Raw genomic sequence first — 16,514 nt, 5'->3', positions numbered from 1 at the left:
CACCGGAATTGTTGCCGTTGTCGTAAATTCCGATCGTGTGTACACAATTCCGACGCACAAAGTGCCATGCATGCTCAGTATCAAGCAGAAGAGAAGCACTGGCTATTGAACTTCATATTTCTCGGCTTGTCGTATGTGTTGTACGTCACCGCGTTCTTGACGTATGGAATTTCCGACCAACTTTGTGTGTCTGTGTGTATGCAAGACAAGTTTGAGCCAACATCCGTCAGAAAAAAACATGGATTTTGTTGTTGGAAAATCCTATAGTATGTACAGGGCATTAGAGGCTTCAGTCGTCTCCATTCTACTACTAAAAGTGTTTTGATTGCTGCCTGTGTCTTTGTTGGAGAGCTTCTGCTCTCTGTCCCAGTGACAGCAGAAAGTGATAGGAAATCTGCATAATGTTGGATACAGTCCACAATAAAAGCCAGCGATGGGTTCTACCCCTGGCTCATTCCAAAAAATAATTAATTAATTCTTTCACTTCACAAAAAACAAACAAACCAAAAAAAAGACTGCATGAAAAATCCCCAATTATGTAAAAAAAAAAATTCTGAGGTATTTCATGCAGTGGAGTTTCTCAGTAATGCATGGTCTGATAAAAAGAGTAGCTTTAGTAAGCTTAATGTTAGATCACTACAGATTTTCTTTAAAATTGAATTCTGGGCAAAAAAAAACTAAGGACTGTTGTACCTGCCAAAGAACAGTCATTTTTCTCTCAAACACACCTTTCAGACAGCACAGTCAGATCCAAGCCCTTCCTCTTTAGGCTACACTACATTTAAGGCATAGTCCATCTTATCTAAACCACAGTATTAGAATAAATATGCACTTAAGATGTTTTTTCATTGAAGCATTGCAACCCCAATCAGTATATCAGAGATGCAAGGTAGCTGGAGACTCTTCCCTCAGCACCAAATTAGTACAGAGGTGCCGGTCTACTGTTATGGGGCTGGAAGAGGTATACAATGGCCTACAAGTGCGGTTATATCTGTTTCAGATTCAAAGCAAACAAGTGACCTCTGCCAAGGTCCTGAAGCAGCTTTAGGAGCTTGCTTCTGTGCAGTTAATGGATCCCCAAAGCAGCTCAGAGGCCCTAAAAACAGAAGCTGCTCTGCAACACAAAAAGTGCCCAGAGCTGCTCTGGTCAAGCTGCAGTCATTCTTCCCTACTTATCTTGTCTCTCTATAGGTCCTTGAGGCTGCCAATCACACACGGTGGCCAAAAGTATTAAAAGGATAGCTTTATATGCATATGACACAAATAAGAAACGCCATGATATGTTGTTTTACAAGTACTTAAAGGAATTGTAAAAGGCAGAAGGTTTTTTTTATCTTAATGCATAGAATGCATTAAAAAACCTTTTGTGTGTAGCAGCCCAACCCCCCCTAATACGTACCTGAGCCCCATTTCTCTCCAGCGATGTCCATGAGTGTCCAAGTTGTCTGGGACACTCCTCTTGACTGGCTGAGACACAGCAGTGGCGCCATTGGCTCCCGCGGCTGTCAAAGTTTGTCAGCCTATCATGGGAGAGAGGGGGCAGAGCCGGGTCAGGGCTCCATGTTTGAATGGACACTTGGAGCTGTGACTCAAGTCGGGTGCCCCTATAGGAAGCTGCTGAATGTGGGGGCTCTCGATAGAAGGGAGGGGCCAGGAGCAGCAAAGAGGGACCCGATAAGATGAGGATCCGGACTGCTCTGTGCAAAACCAACTGCACAAAGGAGGTAAGTATAACATCTTTGTTTTTTGAACAAGAAGAAGGAAGAAGAAATGACATTCTTTTTATAAGAATGACGTGTCGTATAACAAAAAACATAATGTCCCCGATTGTACCTGTTCAGTGATCAGCTCATCGTATAAAGACTGCTCAATTTCATCCCACCGGCGGCGCAGCTCTGTATTCAGAGTCGGATACACTATAACCAGAAAGACAAACAACAGTGACTCTTACAAAAAGGAGTCGCAATCAGAAAAAGCAAGTATTCCAACTTACCTAATAATGAATGTGGATGACAAACTAGAGGAGTTTTAAAGGTCATGGAGTAGACACAGGTACTTGGCTCAGACACCGATGCCAACTTGTTGCTTGATCCACAAACTAACAGAACCTGTATACAAACAATTTAGCATAAGGCATGCTTGATAAAATATCAGCTCTTTTGTAATTAAAGTTTCACCCAAAAGATGCTGTCAATGTCAAAAAAAAAAAAAAAAAAAAAAAAAACCACAACAACCACTGCTATTCACCTTGAGCTCCTCTAATTTGCTCTCTTTTTGGTCTGTTAAATATACCATTGAAGAGGTTTAATTTTATCTGTTCCCTTGAACCCCAGTGAAGAACTACTCAATTAAAAACCAGATGCCATCACCAACAACCAGTTCAAAACCTTTAAAGTAAATTTTCACCATGAACAAACCACTAAATCCCAGAAACCACTGACCCTAAACGTCCACACTGTTAGGAGCGGTGTCAAAGAGACCTCGATCTTCGAGAAAATGATGGCAAAGCTGCTGGATTGAGTGATCAACTTTGCCAAAATTTGGGTTAGGCATGTCCTTCCACCTACTAAAACTATGATTTCATGTGATGCTTTAAGGTACCCTTAATCCCTCTCATGCCTTCAATTCCTCTCTCAGTTCTTTTATTTCCCCATTTATTCCTCTCTCCCCTCCACCCCTCCCTCTCTTATCCACCCACCTGCTACCCTTCTATTCCTTTGCGTTCCTCTTTCTATCTTTTCCCTGCTTTCTTACTTTTTAGGTTCAATCAAAAGTTCCTCTAAATGAGTCCATCACAACAAGATCTACATTATGACATTATGACACCATCTGTTTGTCAGCAACACCCCACAATATTTATGACCAGACCCCCCCCCCTTCCAAAAAACAATTATTGAAAAGTTTACTATAAAAGGCAGGCTCACAGTTGCAGGGCTTTGAGAGATTATGCATTCCTAGTCACAGTTTTTACATTTTGAGGCTTGCTGCTGGCCCAAGCACAGGCCCAAGAGTACCATTATGGTAAAATACAGCCTGATTGCATCAGCATCTTGGGTTCAGGTGGGAAAAACATACAGTGGAGACGGAAAGTATTCAGACCCCCTTAAATTTTTCACTCTTTGTTATATTGCAGCCACTTGTTAAAATCATTTAAGTTCATTTTTTTCCCTCATTAATCTACACACAGCACCCCATATTGACAGAAAAACACAGAATTGTTGACATTTTTGCAGATTTATTAAAAAAGAAAAATTGAAATATCACATGGTCCTAAGTATTCAAACCCTTTGCTCAGTATTTAGTAGAAGCACCCTTTTGCTCTAATACAGCCATGAGTCTTTTTGGGAAAGATGCAACAAGTTTTTCACACCTGGATTTGGGGATCCTCTGCCATTCCTCCTTGCAGATCCTCTCCAGTTCTCTCAGGTTGGATGGTAAACGTGAAAAAAAGAGAGAAAGGGCGCACCAGCCATGTGCATTATCCTTTGGGTGTCTATACATTACTTGTCTGGTACCCACTTGTGCGCAGGAGCATTTTTTTCTTTGTCAATAGTACTCTGGATGGTAAACGTTGGTGGACAGCCATTTTTAGGTCTCTCCAGAGATGCTCAATTGGGTTTAAGTCAGGGCTCTGGCTGGGCCATTCAAGAACAGTTGTTGTGAAGCCACTCCTTCATTATTTTAGCTGTGTGCTTAGGGTCATTGTCTTGTTGGAAGGTAAACCTTCGGCCCAGTCTGAGGTCCTGAACACTCTGGAGAAGGTTTTTGTCCAGGATATCCCTGTACTTGGCTGCATTCATCTTTCCCTCGATTGCAACCAGTCGTCCTGTCCCTGCAGCTGAAAATACCCCCACAGCATGATGCTGCCACCACCATGCTTCACTGTTGGGACTGTGTTGGACAGGTGATGAGCAGTGCCTGGTTTTCTCCACACATACCGCTTAGAATTAAAGCCAAAAAGTTCTATCTTGGTCTCATCAGACCAGAGAATCTTATTTCTCACTATCTTGGAGTCCTTCAGGTGTTTTTTTTAGCAAACTCCATGCGGGCTTTCATGTGTCTTGCACTGAGGAGAGGCTTCCATCGGGCCACTCTGCCATAAAGCCCCAACTGGTGGAGGGCTGCAGCGATGGTTGACTTTCTACAACTTTCTCCTATCTCCCGACTGCATCTCTGGAGCTCAGCCACAGTGATTTTTGGGTGGTTCTTTACCTCTCTCTCCAAAGCTCTTCTCCCCAGATAGCTCAGTTTGGCCGGATGGCCAGCTCTAGGAAGGGTTCTGGTCATCCCAAACGTCTTCCATTTAAGGATTATGGAGGCCACTGTGCTCTTAGGAACTTTAAGTGCAGCAGAAATTTTTTGTAACCTTGGCCAGATCTGTGCCTTGCCACAATTCTGTCTCTGAGCTCTTCAGGCAGTTCCTTTGACCTCATGATTCTCATTTGCTCTGACATGCATTGTGAGCTGTAAGGTCTTATATAGACAGGTGTGTGGCTTTCCTAATCCAGTCCAATCAGTATAATCAAACACAGCTGGACTCAAATGAAGGTGTAGAACCATCTCGAGGATAATCAGAAGAAATGGACAGCACCTGAGTTAAATACAGTGGCTTGCGAAAGTATTCGGCCCCCTTGAACTTTTCAACCTTTTGCCACATTTCAGGCTTCAAACATAAAGATATAAAATTTTTATTTTTTGTGAAGAATCACCAACAAGTGGGACACAATTGTGAAGTGGAACTAAATCTTTTGGATTTTTGAAACTTTTTTAACCAATAAAAAAATGAAAAGTGGGGCGTGCAAAATTATTCGGCCCCCTTGCGTTAATACTTTGTAGAGCCACCTTTTGCTGCGATTACAGCTGCAAGTCGCTTGGGGTATGTCAGTTTTGCACATCGAGAGACTGAAATTCTTGCCCATTCTTCCTTGCAAAACAGCTCGAGCTCAGTGAGGTTGGATGGAGAGCGTTTGTGAACAGCAGTTTTCAGCTCTTTCCACAGATTCTCGATTGGATTCAGGTCTGGACTTTGACTTGGCCATTCTAACACCTGGATACGTTTATTTGTGAACCATTCCTTTGTAGATTTTGCTGTATGTTTGGGATCATTGTCTTGTTGGAAGATAAATCTCCGTCCCAGTTTCAGGTCTTTTGCAGACTCCAACAGGTTTTCATCCAGAATGGTCCTGTATTTGGCTGCATCCATCTTCCCCTCAATTTTAACCATCTTCCCTGTCCCTGCTGAAGAAAAGCAGGCCCAAACCATGATGCTGCCACCACCATGTTTGACAGTGGGGATGGTGTGTTGAGTGTGATGAGATGTGTTGCTTTTACGCCAAACATATCGTTTTGCATTGTGGCCAAAAAGTTCGATTTTGGTTTCATCGGACCAGAGCACCTTCTTCCACATGTTTGGTGTGTCTCCCAGGTGGCTTGTGGCAAACTTTAGACGAGACTTTTTATGGATATCTTTGAGAAATAGCTTTCTTCTTGTCACTCTTCCATAAAGGCCAGATTTGTGCAGTGTACGACTGATTGTTGTCCTATGGACAGACTCTCCCACCTCAGCTGTAGTTCTCTGCAGTTCATCCAGAGTGATCATGGGCCTCTTGGCTGCATCTCTGATCAGTCTTCTCCTTGTCTGAGCTGAAAGTTTAGAGGGACAGCCAGGTCTTGGTAGATTTGCAGTGGTCTGATACTCCTTCCATTTCAAAATGATTGCTTGCACAGTGCTCCTTGGGATGTTTAAAGCTTGGGAAATCTTTTTGTATCCAAATCCGGCTTTAAACTTCTCCACAACAGTATTACGGACCTGCCTGGTGTGTTCCTTGGTCTTCATGATGCTCTCTGCGCTTTCAACAGAACCCTGAGACTATCACAGAGCAGGTGCATTTATACTGAGACTTGATTACACACAGGTGGATTCTATTTATCACCATCAGTCATTTAGGACAACATTGGATCATTCAGAGATCCTCGCTGAACTTCTGGAGTGAGTTTGCTGCACTGAAAGTAAAGGGCCCGAATAATTTTGCACGCACCACTTTTCAGTTTTTTAATTGCTAAAAAAGTTTAAAATAGCCAATAGATTTCGTTCCACTTGTTGGTGATTTTTCACAAAAAATTAAAATTTTATATCTTTATGTTTGAAGCCTGAAATGTGGCAAAAGGTTGAAAAGTTCAAGGGGGCCGAATACTTTCGCAAGCCACTGTATATGAGTGTCACAGCAAAGGGTCTGAATACTTAGGACCATGTGATATTTCAGTTTTTCTTTTTTAATAAATCTGCAAAAATGTCAACAATTCTGTGTTTTTCTGTCAATATGGGGTGCTGTGTGTACATTAATGAGGAAAAAAATGAACTTAAATGATTTTAGCAAATGGCTGCAATATAACAAAGAGTGAAAAAATGGGGGTCTGAATACTTTACGTCCCCACTGTGCTGATAACAGTTCCTGTATTAAGCGTTTTGCAGGGCAGGCTAACAAAAGGCATTATGGTCCTTTGTTAACCTGACCACATGGAAAATTTTGAGCCTTTAAGCTAGTCAGTATGTATATTCTCTAATTGGACCCCACTGAATCCTGGCAAACCTTTGTCTGACGATTTTTGGCTCCACAAGTATCACCTTCCCTCATCCACATGCCAGTAAATGTATTGTTCTCAATTTCCCATTCTTGCCATATCCTAGAAACGGAACACAAAAAAAGCAATTGGTTTCAGAATTGACAGATATATATATGGCCTGAAGCTGGGTATACTCCTTTATTAGAATTTTTTTCTCCGCTCGACCAGCGAGTTAAACAAAACAAAACTGACAGATCCCAGGATCAATACAACGATGAGTGATGCAGGGATTTCTCCCACTGAGCTATTGTATTCTGACAGGGGGACGGGACTCCCCCCATAAAAATATGCAGATCAGCGCCTGCAGCCATTAGTTTTTCAGCCTGACTGTTCGACAGAAGCCAGCAGCAGTACACATGTGCCGAAAGTCGGCCAGTTCCTGCGCAATTCCATAAAGAGTTCTTAAAGTGGTTCTAAAGCCTTAAGCATTAAAGAAAAAAACAAAAAAACTTCTGTGCTACAGAATCCCCCCAGCCCCCCATTATACTTACTTGAGGCCGATCTGATCCAGCGATAGGCATGAAAGTAGCGGCTTCCACCGCTGTCTCCCTCCTCCCTGGGCAGACTGATAGCAGCGGGTCCCTCTGCTGTCAATCAAATGCTGTGCCAAGCAAGCAGGGCTGAGCCACCCGCTCTGTGTAAATAGACGCAGACAGGGCAGCTTGGGATAGGCTTTCCATGGGGGCACTTACCAAAGAGGAGGAGCCTGGAGTGCCAGCAGGGGACCCCAGAAGAAGAGGATAGGGGCTGCTCTGTGCAAAACCATTTCACAGAGCAGGTAAGTATGACATGTTTGTTATTTTAATAGAAAAAAAAAAATGAAGGTTTAATGACGCTTTAACTATTAAGTGCAAGTTCTTAAAAGCAGATCCAATCAGAATTCACTGAAGACCACTAAAGAATGAATATTTGGCTGCTAATGGTTACCACACTTTAGCAACTAAGAATAAAATAAACTTTTTGAACAAGGCAGATGGAATTAAGAATTCTCTTTGTAATCAACACTCACCCTAAAATACCGCTGTATGCGTTCCAACGATAGGTCTGCTCATGCTGGGTTACATTGTGAAATGGGCAGAACTCATATTTGTATCTGTCATCAAGCAGAAAAATAAGTTAAAAGGGAAATACGTTTACATTATATGTATCTGTACACTGTGTATCTAAAGTCAGAAAATTGCTTTTTAGTTTTGTACAGGGCAGGGAAGAGTTAACATTCCTGTTCATTTTATATGGTTGCCTGTGTCTGAGTGGGAGACGTTCATCGCCCCCATTTGTTACATTGTAGAAGGGAACAGAAGTGAGGGAAAATCCAAAATTTTGAGTTATCAATGGGAAAAGGGACAGAGGAGAAACCTTCCAATGGAAAAAGAAATCCAAAAAACAAAAAAAATAAAAAAATAAAAGGAATTGTTTGGACTATACATTCATATTACCACCGTCTATTTATAAAGACTGGGTACACCAAAGCACATTCACATTATTTGGAAGAAGGAATTGGATGAATCCTTAGTGAATGGGACAAAAGAGCAATGCCAGTTGCAAAAGTTAAAGTGGTTCTAAAGCCTAAACATTTTTTACCTTAATGCATATCCTGCATTAAGGTAAAAATTGTTTAGGCAATAATATTGCTCCCTCACCCACCACCCCCACACTTACCTGAGCCCTTACTTGACCCAGCACTGTGCCTATCTGTAGAGGCTCTCCCAGGCTTTGCTGAGACTGCTGTCTGTCAAATTCTGTGATGAAGGAGCGGAGGGTGGGGCCGAGCCTCACTGTCTGCGTCTATGGACGCAGGCAGCGTGGCTCAAGGTTGTGCCCACTAGGTGTGCCACCATAGGAAGTGGCTTCCTATGGTGACACACCAAGAAGCCAGGAGCGCTGGCAGGGACTCCAGAAGAAGAGGATTGGGGCTGCTCTGTGCAATTCTATTATTATTATTAATATTATTAAAAGAAAAAAAAAATAACTTTACAATCACTTTAATAGTTACATCTTGTGAGTAACATTTTTACTTTATACATACATAAATATATATTGGTAGAGACATAAAAATATAGAGGTGGCTCAAACATGTTTACAGCAGAAATAAATTTGGTTGAACTAAATCAGCCATTCTCAACCAGGGTTCCTTTAGAGGTTGCTAGGGGTTCCTTGAAATGTGGCTGACTGACCCCCATTTGATGATCCCTGCAAAGTTCAAGGGCCAAAATCACTTAGCAGGGACAGTGGCATAACATCAAGAAACTTTCCAGCTATCTGCAAGAGTAGCATTCTTCCTACTGGCCTCTAATGTAATGTCATAACTTACAAATAAACAGCCCTGCCGTTAGAATTTACAGACAAGTCCTTACTATTTTGCTATTCTTTTGTTGTCACATTTAACATATGGTATGTCTGTGAAGAAATCTGTACACTTTTACTGGCTCTACTGGCAGTCACAGGTTTTGCATCAACTTACGTAGATTCTATAAAACTGAAACACTTCCCAGCCAATCTGAAAAGGTGTGATGGGCCTGTAGAGATGAAAAACAGCAACTCAACATCCATTTTTTTTTTCAGAAGAAAGCAGCTACCCAGCTTATGTATGTGTGTGTGTATCTATCTTTGTGGTATGTAGGCGTGTACATCCGATACATCTGATACCATATAATACTAGTGGCTGCAATGTATTGCCAGATTTGGTGCAAACACTGGGGAAGGGGATAGGGGCAAAAGAACCTTCCACGGTCTTGAGAAAATCAGGACTTCTGTATCTTTAAAGTGAACCTATCATGAGAAAAAGTATGAGGGCTGCCATTGCTGGTCTCCTGATAATACTATTTGCCTGGTTGTATTTGACTTAAACATTCTGCAATCACACACTCAGAACAGCATGCTGTAAATGAATGTCAGAAAAATGTTGGACAGCCATTCAGACAGCATAGAAACCAAAGCATCAACATAAGAGCCAGAGAACATTCCCAAAGGAAAGGCCACTAATGGTGGCTTCCATGGTCCTCTCATGACAGTGAAACTTTAAGGAGGATAGGATTACCTCCAAGATAAGCCTGGTCTCAATTTATTCATATATGAGACCCATGTTGAGAGGTCACATAAGGGAAAAGGAACACAGTTTGCTGCCTTGAGGTATCATGACATCATATGTATTTTAACCGAAACCTAAAAACAGTGTTTTTGTGCTGACTAGTATATACATACACACACACACACACACACACATTTTATATATATATATATATATATATATATATATATATATATATATATATACACACAGATACATACATACAGACATACATACATTTATTTATTACATACACACACACCCAACACTCACATTACCTGAACGTGTTGAAGGAGATGTCCTTGGTTGTAGCTTGTTTGTATGCGATAAAAATGGATTGTTCAACCTGACAGAAATGATTAGATTAGAAGTCAACATAAAATGATTTTATAAGATGTTAACATCACTCATCTCACATACTGATCTATGTACTGTACAGAGACCAATTAACTGATTTTACTTACAAGAGAAGAACAGCTTTGACTTTTTTTAAAAATATGGCTTTCATTCCTGAGAATTGTACGTAATGAACATCATATGTACCTATGCCCTGGATCCTCTGTCTATCCCAGGTGACAAATATGAGTTACAGTAGTTTTCACAATGTAAAATCAAATGGAGGCTGAAGGCCACCAGCAAGGGAAAGTGCAGCAAGAATAGCTAAGGTAAGCAAAATCAACTGGAGCGTATGAAGTGAATCCTATTCACCATTCAGAGCACTTCTCTAAAGCTGGCCATATATTGCTAGTTTTTTTTTTTTTTTTTTTTTGTTTAATTTAGCCAGCGGGCTGAACTAAGAAAAAAGACAAGATTGCTCCAACCACACATACGAGGTGGATGGAAGAATCCCCTCCCCCGTCGTGACATCGTATGCAGTTGAACATTTGCCACCATGTCACTTTGACAGAAATCAATCAAATGATCTACTTCTGTTGAGCAGGGGGGTGACTGGCTGAATTTCAATCAGTTCATGGCCACCTTAAAGAGCAATACACTGGTCTTCCCAGTGAAGAGCTGTGCAGGGGGCGTGCCAGCACAAATCTTGGTCATTGGAGGAGGAGGACAGGCAGGCTGTACTTTCAGCACAACCAGAAAAATGACCACCCTGGGATGGATGTGCTTCTATGCCTAGCATCCTCAGTTTGAAATAGGAAAGCAGGGGGTTGGGTGGGATCACCAGGTATTTCACATAAAGGAAGCAATGCAAATAGAACAGACTGCTCTTTAACACAATAACACGATACAAATAGATATTATCAGGAATATGACATGTGGTAACAAACACTTTTATACTTTCTTGTATATACTATACTATACAGGCTTCAGTATGTGAAAGAGCCATTTGTACAAACGCATATGAAATATTTGCAAACCCGTCAACAACCTGGGAGCAAATTTATTGAAGCCTTTAAAGTAAACTTGAGTTCCAGGCTGGGGATGTTAACTAAAAAATTTCAATGGAAGTGCTGACTGTCACTTTAAATAGCTGTCAGCAAACTTTAAATGACAGTAGTTCCTTTGCTGCATGATGTCCTTAAGGCTGCATTCACACCTGAGCATTTCAAAGTCGCTTATTTTTACCACGATTTTGCTGCGTTTTTTACCGCATTTTTGTTCAGGTCACCAATGTAAAAGGCAGAAAAACGCCTGTAATCTGCCCCAAAGAAGCTCATGTTCTTTTTTGAGCTTAGGGAGCTTTTCTGGAGTTTTGCTTCAGGTGAAAAAACGCTCAGATGTGAACAGGTGCCATTGAAATAAATGGGATTTTGCTTATTGTGCGTTTTTCAGGCTTTTTTTTGGCGTTTTACGAGCTGAAAATGCTCGGGTGTGAATGTATCCTTAATAAACAAGGTCTTTGTTTGTGCCCAGTGGCCTAGGATCAGCAGCTCTACACAAAGCGGGGGTCCCCTCAGGGACAGGCATCAGCCAGCTTGGAAAATCTATGTAAAAGTGGAGACAGAAGGAGAACCAAAACACAAGAGAGTTCAAAAATGTGTTTTACTAGTTCCACAAATTCTATGGTAACAGCATACACTTTTGTGTTAGAACACCATCATTCCTGTTAGCAGTCTTTGAAGACTGGATGCTAGCAGGAATGCAAGGGGTCGCAGGAGCAGGGCGCAGACAGGGGAACACAAGGTTTACAGGAACAGGGTCACAGGCTGAGGATCCTTGAAAACAGAGGCCTCCCAGCAGCCTACAGCCTGAGCACCTGCCACCTACAATCATCTTTTTGTGAAACCTACAGTAGCTCTTAGAGAGCACAGAGGGAAATTCAGAAGTATTTGGCCAATGAGGCACACAAGGACACAGCAAGGAACAGTGAGACTGAGCACAACATCAAGAGGGCCTTTTTCTCACTTGGCTTTTTGCGCAGTATAAGGACTATTCAAGAGAGTTGAATCATAATGAAGATTCTGATCATTCAAACAGAAGCCAGTCCCATCTGTACCACAGGAGATTTGATACTGGCCAGCATGCCACGGCAACAGCAGGACATCCAGTGCTCACCACACACAGGATCCCCAGCCAGACCAGTGAGCACAGGCTGCAGACTAGGACACCGGTTACACATGGTAGCTACGTGCTGTACAAACATATATGCTTTCCTACGCTCAGCACAGTGACAGCCAGCAGAAGAGGTGAAGAGATTAAACTATTGCACTGCTATGTGTAACTCCAGTGGCTACTCTTATGCCCTGTACACACGATAGGATTTTCCGACAACAAAACGTCAAGAACGCGGTGACGTACAACACGTACGACGAGCCGAGAAAAATTAAGTTCAATAGCCAGTGCAACTCTTCTGCTTGATTCCGAGCATGCGTGGACTTTTGTGAGTCGGAATTGTGTACATACGCTCGGAATTTCCGACAACAAGTTTTGTTGTCAGAAAATTGGAGAACCTGCTCTCGAACATTTGTTGGCGGAAATTCCGCCAACAAATGTTCTTTGGAGCATACACACGGTCGGACTTTCCGACAACAAGCTCACATCCAACATTTGTTGTTGGAAAATCCTATCGTGTGTATGCGGCATTAGAAGCACTCCCCATTTTTTTTTTAGATTCAGTTCATCACTGCTCATTGAGATCTATTGGTGCAACTGCTTTTAACTAAGAGTCCTCTTTCATGATACATCAAGTACATCAGACATTTGGATTCAGGTTGAGCACTAGTCCTGGTCCACGCTGTTCACTTTTTAAACCACTTGACCTCCGGAAGGTTTCATCCCATTCATGACCAGAGCTATTTTGTGAATCAGTACTGCACTACTTTAACTGGTAATTGCGTGGTCATGCAACATTGTACCCAAATTAAAAATTCTTATAACTTTTTTTTTTTTACACAAATAGAGCTTTCTTTTGGTGGTATTTGATCACCGCTATTTTTTTTTTTTTTTTGCTATATAAAAAGGAAAAGAGGCTGAAAATGTCCAAAAGAAAATCCTCTATATTTTCTAGTTTCTGTTATAAAATGTATCCAATAAAATCAAGTTTCTTCCTAAATTTAGGCCAAAATGTATTCTGCTACATGTCTTCTCTGGAGTGGTGATCAGGGATTTTTTTCTGTTACTGCTTATAACAGTGATAATCACAGTTATAAGCAATAGTTTTAAGCTTACTAACTATTGGGATCTGTGATTGGCTACAGTTAATCACATGGTAAAGGGTGCCAGGTTCTTTGCGATAGCTGTTGTCCAATCCCAGTGTCGCAATAGTAAGCAAGCAGTCATAAATGGAAGCCGATCAAAAATGTTCTGTTTACACGTAATCATGTGACCGCTATGTTTGGTCATAGCAATCATATGATACTCTGGCCACTCACAGCATCTGCGTACCAAGCGTCATGATCGGTCACGGGATTGGTGCGTGCCAGTGCGCAGTGACGTACCAGTACGTAACAGTGCCTGCAGCTGACACCCACTCGCAGTAAATGCAATGTGGATGGGTGGCAAGTGGTTAAGCTCCCTTGCATATGCAAGGTTTCCATTATATAAAAACTTGTGTTCTATAAAATATATACATATACAGTGGATATAAAAAGTTTACACACCCCTGTTAAAATGTCAGGTTTCTGTGATGTAAAAGAAAAGATAAATCATTTCAGAACTTTATCCACCTTTAATGTGACCTATAAACTGTACAACTCAATTGAACCACAAACTGAAATCTTTTGGGTGGAAGGAAGTAAAAATAAAAAACAAAAATAATATGGTTGCCAAGTGTGCACACCCTTAAACTAATACTTTGTTGAAACACCTTTTAAATTTTATTACAGCACTCAGTCTTTGTGGGTATGAGTCTATCAGCATGGCACATCTTGACTTGGCAATATTTGCCCACTCTTTTTTGCAAACACACTCCAAATTTGTCAGATTGCGAGGGCATCTCCTGTGCACAGCCCTCCTCAGATCACCCCACAGATTTTCAATCGGATTCAGGTCTGGGCTCTGGCTGGGTCATTCCAAAACTTTAATCTTTTTTTGGTGAAGGCATTCCTTTGTTAATTTGGATGCATGCTTTGGGTTGTTGTCATGCTGAAAGATGAAGTTCCTCTTCACGTTCAGCTTTCTAGCAGAAGCCTGAGTGTTTTTTGCCAATATTGACTGGTATTTGGAACTGTTCATAATTGCCTCTAGCTTGACTAAGGCCCCTGTTCCAGCTGAGGAAAAACAGTCCCAAAGCATGATGCTGCCACCACCATGCTTCACTGTGGGTATGGTGTTCCTTTGCTGATGTGCAGTGTTGTTTTTGCGCCAAACATATATCTTTTGGAATTATGGCCAAAATGTTCAACCTTGGTTTTATCAGACCATAACACATTTTCCCCACATGCTTTTGGGGGATTTCAGATGTGTTTTTCAAAATGTAACCAGCCTTGGATGTTTTTCTCTTTAAGAAAAGGCTTCCGTCTTGCCTCTCTACCCCATAGCAAAGACATATGAAGAATACGGGAGATTGTGGTTACATTTATCACACAGTCAGTGCTTGCCAGATATTCCTGCAGCTCCTTTAATGTTGCTGTAGGCCTCTTGGCAGCCTCCCTGACCATTTTTTTTCTTTTCGTCTTTTCATCAATTTTGGAGGGACATCCAGTTCTCTGTAATGTCACCATTGTGCCATATTTTCTCCACTTGATGACTGTCATCTTCACTTTGTTCTATGGTATATCTAATGCCTTGGAAATTCTTTTGTACCCTTCTCCTGACCGATACCTTTTAACAATGAGAACCCTCTGATGCTTTGGAAGTAGGGCTGCAACTAACGATTATTTTCATAATCGATTAGTTGAATGATTATTGTTTTGATTCATCCATTAATCGGATAATAACCTTCAAAAAATGTGGTGTATAATTTAGTTATTATGTAAAGTTTAAAATAAAAGGCAATTTATTCTTAAATATCTATATGCAGTGGAAAATCTCTAATCCCCTCTGAGAATAACAGACAGAAAAGATATACTGTATATACTATTAGAGGTTGAATCTGGTAAATATCAGACTCAGAGATCAATTTTTTTTATTAAAAAATAAAGAAATAAAGACTGTTTTGTTGATTTTCAGACAGAACTGTTATGTATTATGTATGACAGACTCCCTTGTAATAGACAGGTGGCTTGATAAAAGCTACCTGCGCCTGCTGTCACTTACTGCATGCTGGCCATACAAAAACAATGTCATCCTTCAAGAAAAAAAAAAATAATTTTAAGAACCTTTGTTAATTTTCTAATTGTTAGTGGGGTCAAATCGACGTTTGTTTTCAACCATAGTGACAGGAAAATTCAAGGGAGCAGAATAGAAAACGTCTTAGTCAAAGGAAGCCCCCACTGACGCTTCTGGCTCCTCCTGCCTTCAGAGTGCCCCAATAGCAAGCTGCAAAGTAGAGTATAGAATGCCCTTATAGCAAGGAAAAAAAAAAAACTTCTGCCTTTAGAACCACTCACTTCCTGCCCAAGACTACATGTCCCATGTGGCATTGCTTCTGATACATTCACATTTTCTCAGGCACTAACTGACATGTATGGATGGTGTACTGAGCTGTATGTGTGCTTCACTGTATTTCCTGATATGTAAACAAATAATGCATTCTGTATGCAGGCCAACTAATAGGCTGGCCGATTAATTGATTCTGAAAATAGTTGACAACTATTTTCATAATTGATTAGTTGTTTGGGCCCTATTTAGAAGCTCTCCGCGGATCATGGCTTTTGCTGTAGGATGCGACTAAGAAAATGTCAGAAAAGACCTACTAGAACAGCTGAACTTTATTTGGGGTTCATCAGAGGCACTTTAAATGATGGCAGGTGTGTACTGAATCCTATTTGGCATGAGTTTGAATGTGATTGCTTCATTCTGAACACAGCTACATTCCCAGTTTTAAGAGGGTGTGCACACTTATGCAACCACATTATTTTAGTTTTAACCCCCCCCCCAAAGGATTTCCTGTTTTTCAATTGAGTTGTACAGTTTATAGGTCACATTAAAAAGGTGGAAAAAGTTCTGAAATGATTTATTTTTGTCTCATTTTTTTACATCACAGAAACCTGACATTTTAACAGAGGTGTGTAGACTTTTTATATCCACTGTATACACAAATAGTGACTTCTAAGCAGTGATGGCGGTAAAAGGTGATAAATAAAACTCTACATACCCAAAGCTGTTGGGTTCTTCCACAATCTTCATCTTGGTTGCAGCTGCATTGTGGACTAAAATACAAGAGAGAAGTTATTACAAATAATTATTAGAAGCAAGACAAAAGCTAATCATCTTTAGTTTTAGAACTTCCTTGGTGACTGCTGACAACTGCTGGAAAACACTGTGA

At 41.0% G+C, this 16,514-nt stretch overlaps 1 protein-coding gene across 1 annotated transcript in view; it reads right to left on the bottom strand.

The window, feature by feature from the left end:
* Positions 1-16,514, bottom strand: part of GNPTG (N-acetylglucosamine-1-phosphate transferase subunit gamma) — a 28,536-nt gene that overhangs the window by 11,719 nt on the left and 303 nt on the right. Inside the window, exons 2-8 of the mRNA XM_073636795.1 lie at positions 16,344-16,398; positions 9,970-10,037; positions 9,086-9,140; positions 7,634-7,717; positions 6,591-6,684; positions 1,994-2,108; positions 1,834-1,916 (exon numbers count right to left, since the gene is read on the bottom strand). Of these exons, the coding sequence (XP_073492896.1) occupies positions 1,834-1,916; positions 1,994-2,108; positions 6,591-6,684; positions 7,634-7,717; positions 9,086-9,140; positions 9,970-10,037; positions 16,344-16,398 (554 nt within the window). The remainder of the gene's footprint in view (positions 1-1,833; positions 1,917-1,993; positions 2,109-6,590; positions 6,685-7,633; positions 7,718-9,085; positions 9,141-9,969; positions 10,038-16,343; positions 16,399-16,514) is intronic.

This window comes from Aquarana catesbeiana, linkage group LG06 (assembly GCF_042186555.1).
Source record: "Aquarana catesbeiana isolate 2022-GZ linkage group LG06, ASM4218655v1, whole genome shotgun sequence".
In the NCBI taxonomy this organism is placed as follows: domain Eukaryota; kingdom Metazoa; phylum Chordata; class Amphibia; order Anura; family Ranidae; genus Aquarana; species Aquarana catesbeiana.
Note: the sequence above shows the minus strand (reverse complement) of the source record. Positions and strands in the feature narration are given on the sequence as shown.